Source organism: Harpegnathos saltator, unplaced genomic scaffold (assembly GCF_003227715.2).
Source record: "Harpegnathos saltator strain DR-91 unplaced genomic scaffold, Hsal_v8.6 scaffold171, whole genome shotgun sequence".
In the NCBI taxonomy this organism is placed as follows: Eukaryota; Metazoa; Arthropoda; class Insecta; order Hymenoptera; family Formicidae; genus Harpegnathos; species Harpegnathos saltator.
Window position 1 is genome coordinate 627,605 of NW_020229952.1, and position 10,569 is coordinate 638,173.

At 52.6% G+C, this 10,569-nt stretch overlaps 1 protein-coding gene across 1 annotated transcript; it reads right to left on the minus strand.

The window, feature by feature from the left end:
- Positions 1–3,650: 3,650 nt before the first annotated feature.
- On the minus strand, positions 3,651–9,568 carry LOC105191423 (uncharacterized). Its single transcript, XM_025297171.1, has 7 exons — positions 9,054–9,568; positions 7,764–8,072; positions 6,195–6,470; positions 5,721–5,956; positions 5,136–5,405; positions 4,684–4,939; positions 3,651–4,296 (listed from the first exon to the last, which is right to left on the minus strand). Exons 2-7 carry the CDS (start codon positions 8,017–8,019, stop codon positions 4,124–4,126), a joined length of 1,467 nt encoding a protein of 488 aa, XP_025152956.1. The 5' UTR covers positions 8,020–8,072; positions 9,054–9,568; the 3' UTR covers positions 3,651–4,123.
- Between the last annotated feature and the right edge of the window lie 1,001 nt (positions 9,569–10,569).

Here is a 10,569-nt window from a genome sequence, read left to right on the forward strand (position 1 = left end):
CAATATTTAGTAAAGTTATCATAAAGCGTCGAGATCTGAAGGGAACGTAACACGAGTCCGCTCGTTCTGCGAGAGTCGCCAGCGAGGACCTTCCTCCTGTACAATACTTAATCCACTTTAGTAGCGCCTCGCGCGACGCTTTACATCGAGATCAATTGGCGGTGCGCGCGAATTGTCTCGAGAAAAGTCCGAATTTCGAGATCCGGAGAGTGGGGCAATCTTTTTTCTCGCAAATGCGTGATACAATCTTGTCCCGAGGACGGATTATTATATTCCGGAAACAGTACGTACGGGGGGCCGCGTTAAAATCTACCCGTGTATTAAAATTTGCTCATTTGAGTCATCATTCTTTCAAATCGCTGTTCAACGAGACGACTCCGATATTTCGGTGCAGTTGCACTTCGGCGGATCGTCTCGGTGGCTTCTTGGAGAAAATTGTCCCACTTTCGAAATTCCGACACACTTTTCTCGGCGACAATGCATACTCACCGGATTTAGCGATTCGCGGTGACGTTCTGCGCGCGACGCAGCGCAGCCGCGGGCGAAGTTGACGCGACAGATTCTCACGTGCGCGTGCACAACGAAGTAAATGTTAAAAATTGAGATTCTAGTGTCTATCGCGAGATTGATTGAGCGTACTTTCGCACGAAATCCTGGCAACGAAGTTGTCGGTGGTTATTGCGTGTCGAGTGTTGAATTGCGACCAGCCGCCAAGAGAGTGTAGTGAATTCAGCGCTTTTTGAAGAGAACGTGCCAAAGAGCCCCTGGCTATGTTTCAAATCGCGCTTCAATTTCTTCTCCTCAACTGTTTTCCTCGTACGTGTACCTCGTAGTACAGATAATTACGCTGCGCGTATATTTATTGTGTGTGTGTGTGTGTGTGTGTGTATATGTATAATATTGGCACCCCTATATAAATTATTATATCTCTGCGCGCTACACGTATCGCATATTCATATCTCTCGTGGAGTTAACAGACAGACGTATGTATCTATAGAGAGTATACGCGGGAAGAGAGCTCGTCCTCTCGGGTACACGGGTTCAGAATTGAGAGCACTTCGGCACGATGCGGAGCGACGGCGGAGCCGAAATCTCGCGGGAGGATCACACTCGCTAGTTATTGCTTTCGGATTCGGCAAGGAGACACTTGTACGGCGAGAATGAAGCACGGAAGACACCTTTGATCGAATGCCCGAGAGTCGGACACGTCGCGTCGCGCGCGGCACGCTGAAGAAAGAGACATCGATGTGGCTGGGACTTTTCGCTTCCCACGGAAGTGGCTTCTCGCGAATCGTCGCTTCCTCTCGCACCCGAGCTCTCAATCGTCTCGATTACTTTTTACGCTAGACACAGCACGAATATATTCAATCTGGTTTACGGAGGCTATATACTATGGCTACGACATTCAGCGCTAGTCGACTCACATCGGCGAAGCTACTGACTGCAACAGGAGAGGTGGCTAGTGCTAGTTTTATTATCGTTGCACTCAGTCAGCCGCGTTAATTACTTTCCCTTGGAATTTCGCTTCTCGCGCGCGCGCGCTACTCACCGCTATTGTAAAAAATGTGGACGTATAGCTTCCTCCTCGTTTCCTCTTCGCCGCCGATAGAATACGATTGACGACACACTTCCAACAAGTTAACATCTCTCCTCCTCGGTCTTACGGTCTAATTAACTTACAGCCTGAACTCGTGATCGCTGTCAACGAAACTACGCCGCGCGTCGGTCCGACACATGACATAAATAACGACACTTACACGTTATCGCTAGAGTTATTATTATCGTTATTATTATTATTATTATTATTATTATTATTATTATTATTCTCAAGTAGTAACGCGACCGCTATGCAAACGCTTAAATACTTAGCTTAAGTCGAGTCGCTCGGGACTCGCGAGTTTGGCACGAATTGTATTCTTTTCGTTCGTTCTGAGATCACTCTGAGCCGCTTTTGAACTTTTGATTTTCCGTTTCTTTGTTTCTTCTTCTTCTTCTTCTTCTTGCTTTTTTTTTTCTTTTTCTTCAGAGAAGTTTGATTGTGTAGCATTTTCATGCCGGGGAGAAGGAGAAGTTCAAAGTTAGAGTCAAGAGTCGACGAAGAATTCGACAGAGGCTCGACAGACAACTGGCGAACGGCCGCGCGCCGTCAAACGGCGACGGAAGCAGAATTGCGAAGGAATTTCAGAGAAGGACTTACACACGTGGACGTTTTACGTTCGAGAAGAGGCATCGACGTAACCGTAGATACCGCAGGATGAGTGCGCGAAGGACGACAGTGCGGAAATGGAAAAAGAAGCCGGCGGACTCGAGAGAGAACTCGCGAACACGAAGACGACAGCGAAGACGAATGCGATTTTATGATGCGTGTGGTGGCTCGATGGAAAGTAAGAAAACAGTAAAACGGAAGCCGAGCAAATCGGCGGGACATCTTCGGGAGAGAGACGTCACGATGATCAGGACAACAGCGCGTGCGCGCGCGATGGCAGAGGCAAAACTCTGCGACGCGACGCGACGATTCTGAAGCCGCGCGCGCGAAATTCGCGCGTGCGAAAGATGCAAGCGCGGGAGAAGGAATTCGCGCGCGCGCGCACACGGCGACACGCGGATCGCGCAATCGCGCGTAATTGGCACTCCGATTGCGGGAGGAAGACACGGCTTGACACGGCGATTTTGCTAACGGCGCGTAAGCGGTCGGTTAACGTCACCTGCGAACTCTCGCCCGCCGCGCGCGCGAGCGGAGTTTCGCGCGCTCTCGCGTGCGCGGGCGTGAGCGCGCTGCTAACCACCGGGACGCAACTAGTTTGAGACAGTTTGTGCGCTCAAGTTTACGAAACTAGTAATGTCTAACGTTAGTGGAACGCTCTTTCGAGAGTTTACACATATATAACGCGTGCGCACCTATCTCAGTCACTTGCTTATTAGTATCAACGTGGAGACTGCGAACTTTGCAGCAGGTAATACTGACTCTCTCTCTCTCTCTCTCTCTCTTCCTTTCTCATTTCTTCTCTTTGTTTTTGGCGAAGTACCCTACTAATCGTCTAATCCGCATGCACAGGAACCTCCACGCGGAGGAGAGCCGCCTCGTGTATAAAAGCGACACGCGAGTGGAAACGTTCTCGATAGGAAGTTTCTTATTTTACACATTGCGTGGCCTCTCACGGGCGCTTAGCGTGGCATACTCGGTTGGTTCAGTAATGCTACTTTATCGGACCTCTCCTAGATCGCCTCGCGGCGAGGAAATGCAGCGCGAGCGCGGTGATTCTGTCAACGAGCGGAATGTCCATCGCCGACCGCTCCTCGCGGTTCTCGCTGTGCACGCGGCTGCTCGCAGCTAAAAAAGTACTTTCCGCGGTTTTTAATCGTTAATTTGCTACCCCAGTCCTCAACACGTGTAATTTGAACTTGCTCGAAAATATATAAAACATCTCGTTATCAAAATAAAATATAAATTGGCTATAACGTTGTGTGTGTGTGTGTGTGTGTGTGTGTGTGTGTAGCGCGACATGTGTTCATGTTCGGCAAATACATAGGAAACATTAATCGCGCTCTCTCTCTCTCTCTCTCTCTCTCTCTCTCTCTCTCTCTCTCTCTCTCTCTCTCTCTCTCTCTCTCTCTCTCTCTCTCTCTCTCTCTCTCTCTCTCTCTCTCTCTCTCTCTCTCTCTCTCTCCTTCCTTCTCCGCGCATTCTTCTTCTTTCTCCTTCCTTCCTACCGTGTTACCCTACGGAGGGCGAGCGAGTTTTACCGATATCGGCGCTTTTTCTTATCACAGCGCGCGCGCGCGCGTACCGTGAATTCGCGTAGGGGAAGAGGAATTGTACGGACGCGCGCGACAAATTGCGAAACGTAAGCGAATCGAGGACCTCGTCCCCGCGACCGAAGGAAGAACGTCGGTGTAGTCTGGAAACGTCGACAAAATATATCTGTCAATTGCAACAACAATAACATCGTTAATCCGGCTCGGTGAATTTCGTCGAGTCGAGTCGTTCGTGGCACCGGTCGGCTCGACGGGCGACGGACGGGAGTCGTTCCGTCGAGTCGACCGGGAATTCATTTCCGTGGATCACCGCTCATGGGGCTTGAAGCTCACCACGCGGTAGAGTCACCTGCTAGGAAGAGGAGATTCATCTGTGGCATGGCTCGCGCTGAATGTCGGGCGACTGAATCGTCTGGTAGGGTAGCTGGGTGTCCCGGAAGTGCGATCTGACGAGCAGCCCGAGCCCGAGCAGGACAACTGGAAGACCGAGCAGGGCGCAGATCAGCTCGCCCGTCACTGACGGCGACCAGGAGATGGAACCTGTTTCGGGTTTGACGTTTGTTTCCCTTCTCGAAAGCGCCTTTGCCTTGCTGGAATTACGACGGGCGAGCGCATACGAGGTTTGATCAAAAAGTAACGAGAATTTGGGAATTGCGCGCGCTGTATCTTGTCTATTCAGTTGATTCTCTTTTTTTTTTTTTTGCGTGTTGCTAGCACTACCTAGTGACATACGTGTCAATTTTCAGGCAGCTGAGTACTTTCCGAGAAAATAAAAAATTCTCGTTACTTTTGATCAAACTTCGTGTTAATCTTCGAAACGTTACTTGCAGAGTTTGCAACTCTCGCCTCATCGGAATTCCGCGGGGCGAGTCTCCGTGTAGAGAAGCCGTGCCGCGGCCATATTTCATCGGCTCTGTGCATATTTACCGCCGTGTAAACCGACGTCCATCTTGTAGATACTCCACCAGATACCGGATAACGGCAGCGACACGGTCGCGACCGCCACGCTGAACACCGCGCTCTCGCACAACGACAGGAAGTTGAGCATGGAGATCGAGAAGACGACGTAAGCGAGTAGAAACATCCATCCGTGGCCGGACACGTTCGAGCACAGCTTGCTACCCTTAAAGTGGCACATCACCCCGTGTTCGACTGTACGGTACAGTTCTACGGGCGACAAACCCTGCAACATCGTTCAAAGAGACCACCTGACCTTAAGTGAAGCGGACGCTGTCGCCGTGTGTCGAGTATTCTTTTCTCGAGTTATCTTAAGGGGCTAGGGGACGTTAACAGGCTCTTGAAGATTCACTTGTCGTCGGTAATCGCGCGTAAATGGCAACCTTTTTTCTCTCCTTCTCTCTCTCTCTCGAGACACTCACCCTACCGAAGCCGGGCACCGTGTCGAGCCAGCAGACCGCCAAGATTGCGAAGAAAGCGATCAGGTGTATGTAAAAGAGAGTTTGCAGAACCGGCGGCTTCGGGTAAGTCTTCGGCTTGATCGTCGGGTCGGGGTCAGTCACATGGAGGAGCCGGCCGCCCTCCTCCTCGGAGCCGCGGCGTCGAATGTCGCGGGAGGACACCAAGCGAGACACCGTGTAGAGGAAAGAATTGTTGTGCTGGGTCGTCAGCATCTGGCATACGTTCTGTTGCTGAAACGAGAACAGGCAAAAGGGAAGTCGCAAAACGTCACTCGCGCCGGCGAGTCCGATCGTCCGGAGAATCAAAGAGACAGCCGCTTGTCTAGGATGAAGAAAAAAAAGAAGAAACCTACTCGTCGAACGAAAGGACTAAATCGTCCAACGGATCCCGCGGAGAAAGAGAGAAACGCCCGGCGAATAACAAACAAGAATTCGCTAAGGACTCGGATCTCTCCCTGAGGATCTCACGCTCGACAAACTCCGCGAATTTGACGATTTTGCCCCGGAAGGGAGCGAAGAAGAAAGAAGTCAGTCGGGCTGAATTACCGCGGTGGTGTAATGTCGCTCGAGCATGGTGAAGAACATGGCGAAAGCGGCGAGACCGCCCACGTAAACGAAAGTCCAGAGCGCCCGGATGCCCCAGGATCCCCTCATGGCGGCTGTTGTGTGCGAGGACACCTCCCTTCCTCGACAGCGGAACTCGTCGCAGAGACCATAATCGACGCTTATGAACAGACCCACTATTATAGTCGTGCTCGAGAAAATTCGCTGCAAGCTCATCACTAAAACATTCCAGAGAGAAACACACACATCGCGCATGAATGTGCGCGCGACAGCTTAGGAAAGGTTGGTCGGTCCTGAAAGCTCCCGACAGGGTCATTTCATTACCGATTAACATCCAACGAGCACACGAGCTAGCTAGTCTATGTGTCTTGCGAATTCGTAACAATTACCCCGAGCTCACACATACACACACACACAAATGTACACACATTCGAAATCGTGTCAAGAGGCACTCACTTTTCCGGCAAAAGAAGAAGTAGTAGACGAGGGAGAAGACGAGGGTGATGCCTTTTATCGGGTCTTGCAAGTGGCACAGTACCCTGTTACGGTCGAGAGACAAGGTAACGAAGACCCCCGAAATAGCGTAGAGGAAGCCTATTTTGAGCAGGTCGTCGCAGGGTATCTTGACTCGCATGCTGTTCGGGATCAGCGGCGGCGGCGGCGACACCCTGTCCACGACGAAGTACACCATCCCCAGAATGCAGGCGGAGCACAGGGCAGTGAAGAGGAGTCCTGCGACAATCATCACGAGAGAGGCTCTACCTACCGCTGAGAGGCTCGGCCGCAGAAGCTGAGTCGTCGCGAGTTGCACGGGGGTGTTGGGGAAGGAAAGAAAGTTTTTCGCGACGGCGTCGCATCGCGGGGATAATCGAGCGACCAAGAGAGATCAGTTCGCTCCAATTGCATCTCGCAAGTCGCAGATTCGAAATTCCAATCATCCGACTGGCTGTACTGATAGAATGACTCGTACTTGTCTCCAACGGACAAACGTCCGCTCTATGCGTTTCAGGCAATAACAGCGTCAGCGCAATCTTGCGAAGCGGTTGCATCACGCGATCCTCCAACCGCCGGACGTTCGACGTGTCAACGCGCGCAGGTAATTTTGGAAATGACGAGAGCGCGCGGTAGCGTAGGCATAGCGCGGCATATGGCGCCGCGAGAACACCCTCACGGATATAAATAAATCGTTTGCAATCACGATGGACGACGATTCTCGCGCGCTGCGCCGATCGCCTCGCCGATGTCGCGTGGGACTTGCCCTTACAAAAGTATTTCACCGTTTTTCTCACCTCATATCGCCCGCTTTTGGCCCGTTTTTAACCCCTTTTCTACCCGTGCCTTCTTCATTTTTACATCCGTTTCTTGCACTCTCAAGCCTGCGCAGCGTATAGAGCGAAAAATTATGACGAGTATACGCGAGTAGGCATGAGTATTTTTAAGCAGATTGTCCGTCTTTAACACTCTTTTTTCAACTGATGAGTGACTGCACGCGTTACCTACTGCGTACCTCTTTTACTCAAGACATTGAAATAAACTGAGCAAAAATGTACGTGTTAACGCTGCTGTTGAACTCGCGGCTGAAAAAAAGAGTGTCAAAGACGGGCGATCTGCTTAAAAATATACTTTATGGCGTCGGATATACTCGTTTTTACTACTCGACAATCCGTCCTCACCACTCACTGTTTAAGCAAAAGTGCCTCTTTCTGGCCTAAAAACGATGTCATGGCTCGCCGAGTTGAAAGCACGCTTTCTACAACTCAAATTTACAATCAAAACCGATTATTGAGGGCTAAAAACGGGTGAAATATTCTTGCAAGGGTGACGTTTGATGCCCTCTAATCTCGTAATCTGACGCGACACTCTCCGGCGTGGGCGAGAGAGAGAGCGCGCGCTTAATTCGTTTAATTCGTCGCGCTTAATTACAGAATCATTTCGATATTACGCCGACGTAAATCGCGTCTTCCTCCCCTCGCCCCCGCGACAAACTGACGCAAGCTCGAGCGGCTGTCGCGTGTCGTCAGCTACCTGTGTAAGCGCTGGAGACCGCGCCGACGCTCTCGAGATAAAGCGGATAGCTGATAACGAGGACGGTAACTGATACCGCGACGGACACCAGGCTGGCTAGGAAGCGCAGCTTCTGCCAGTTCTCGCGGTCGGTATCGAACAGCTTATCGCCGGCCTGATAAGCGACATATGGCGATTCCTCGGTGTCGGTGTACTCCTCGATCTCGACGTCGCTGCCCGTGCAACGGAGCTCCTCCTGCTCCTCGTCGTCCATCATCGTCGACACGCAGCTCGTTAGGCCCGCCAGCTTCGCGGCCGTCCGCCGTTACCCTGTCGAGGCAACAAGACACCGTCATCTCTCTCTCTCTCTCTCTCCCTCTCCCTCTCTCTCTCTCTCTCTCTCTCTCTCTCTCTCTCTCTCTCTCTCTCGACGCCGCTTCAACGCCACCCTCTGCCGCCTGTGCGACGACGAGGGGGAGGGGGAGGGGAGGGGCAAGGGGAGTGTGTTTGTCTGTATCAACCGAAAATAATCTCCAGAGGCGACACTCTTTCGAAACGATTTCGACCGACGATTTCAACGACGACCCGTTGGCCGTGCAAGTTTCTTCGATATATAAACAAGTCTCCTACCTTCCCGCGTTACCTCCTGCGTACATATTTGATATTATATATGTTGCTGTATGCACTTTTCAAGAAGAGAGACGAGAGTAACGCGCCGCACTGCGTGACGCTCAAGTCCAATTATATCCCGTAGCTAACCTTCGCGAAAATAACAACGTCGACGAGTAAAGTCATCGCGAGTCATCGAGTTAGCTGAATTAACTCCCTCATTCATACCACCTTTTCCCCGCGTGAAAGACGACAAGCTTATCCTTTAGACGCAAGCAAGAGAGGGGTCACCCACACGCCGAGTCTACCGCGCTTTATACTCCCGGGGGACAAAGAGCGCGACAAGGAAGCCGCGAAGGCGCGTCGTCGAGGAGAGCGGGCCGCTCCGCAGAAAAAGCGCAACGTAAACAACGCGGCACCTGTCACCGGTGGAGAAACAGAGACAGACAGACCGAGAGAGAGACAGAGAGAGAGAGAGAGAGAGAGAGAGAGAGAGAGAGAGGGAGGGAGAAGGAGTCGCTCCAGTCAAGGTCGCTCAGCGCCGATAAACGTCCGCTAATTTGCCCCTCCCCAGCCATCGTCGCCTACATTATAGCACGCTATTGTCGCCTAGGGACTAACGGGAAATCAATTAAAGCGCGATGGAAGCTAATCGACATCGCCGGAGGCGGCTGACTGGGGCCGTGCTGGTGTCGAACTCACCTTTCGTGAGAACCTAACCTGCCACCGCCCACCTCCGGAGAGCAGACGCCTGTCCCAGGTGTCACGGCTCGTCGTGTCTTCTCCGCGAACGTCCCGGCGGCGGCGGTCGGTCACACCGACGACGACGACGACGACGACGACGACGACGACGACGACGATGGCGACAAGCGCGACGACGACACGCGGTGCGGCGCGTTAATCGCGAATGCTTGCGTGGCGGCGATAAGGCGAGCCAGTAGAAACCGCAACTTCATCCCATCGTGAGTGACGAGGAGCGCCTCCGAGTTGCGGCCGCCGCCAGGCTGACGCCAGGGCCGTAGCAAGGCGGCGGGGCAGTGGCGGAGGCGGCCGATTGATGCGGCGGAGACGGCGACCGCCGGGGCGATTCCTCGGGGGTGGGAACGCTCGGCGGAGAGACGCAAAGTCGACGGGGAATTTCACGGGGTTGGCCTGCACGGCACGAATCGCCGAATTGATCGCGCGACTATATCGACCCGCTGTTTGATCTTCCACTTGCGGCAACTCCTCGACTCGATTCTGCCCGTTCTGCCGGAGGGATGACGCCGTCGTCGTTCTCGGCCCTGCGGCCTCGCGCATGAGCGTAGAGGGGTGGTGGCGCGTGCGACGCAAGTCGCGCCGCGCGTCACGCTCCGGATTCATTCTGAAAATTCTGAATTATTCGCCGCGCGCGCGCGATATTGAGAGTAACGCGAGGCTGGGGACAACGGCTGCGTATCATTCTTCCAATTTAACAGTCTAGCCCGCTCTAGTCGGCATTAATCGTTATTTGCGGCGATTTTTGCCCACGACGGGCGAAAATGCCGTGAGACACCCGCTGATTATAATTGATCGAATTCCTCGCGCTGCGGGGGGATTCGTCAGCGAAAATCGACAGTGGCGTTGAGTTTTCAAATAATCCGCCGATAAATCGATCTCTCTTTCTTTCTCTCCTTTTCTCCGGTTCTCTTACTCGAACACGACTTGACGCCTGAATACGCCGATCACGACGGCCAGACGTGTTTTGAATGCCTACGTTGATCAACATTGTTGTTGTTACATCAATTTATATATTATATTCAACAATCAAACCTAATTTACCTGTGTGACACGTAAGCAGTGCGCCGTGGGCGATACGCAACGACGCTCATTTGCATGCTAGCCGCCGCTTCTCGCGCGCAGAAACTGCCGTCAGATCGGTCACAGCAGGGTATAACAAGCGGCGGCATTATGCAGGTGTATCTCACGGACGATTAATAAGAATACAGGCTCGAGCTTGGCCGTCTAACCGATCGGATTAGCAGCTTGCCACGCCGAGCGGGCGAAAACTCGTTAGGAGATGTCCGTTAGGAAATTGCGACAGGATCAGTCGAGTGATCGCGGCAGCTGTTTCAGTCGTCCGATTCGGAAATGAAAGGCAGCGATCTGCACGCAAAGCGCAAGGCGGTGTTCCGCATCGAGTCACGTGCATATCGCGTGCGCGCCGGCTCTGCCGACTTCCATTCCGGGCATTCACGGC

Coding starts and splice junctions, on each gene's coding strand:
- LOC105191423 (XM_025297171.1), bottom strand. CDS start 8,019: ATGATGGACGACGAGGAGCAGGAGGAGCTCCGTTGCACGGGCAGCGAC. Junction 5,406..5,720: donor AGCGACATTACACCACCGCG/GTAATTCAGCCC, acceptor TTCTCGTTTCAG/CAACAGAACGTATGCCAGAT. Junction 4,940..5,135: donor CGGTGCCCGGCTTCGGTAGG/GTGAGTGTCTCG, acceptor ACGATGTTGCAG/GGTTTGTCGCCCGTAGAACT.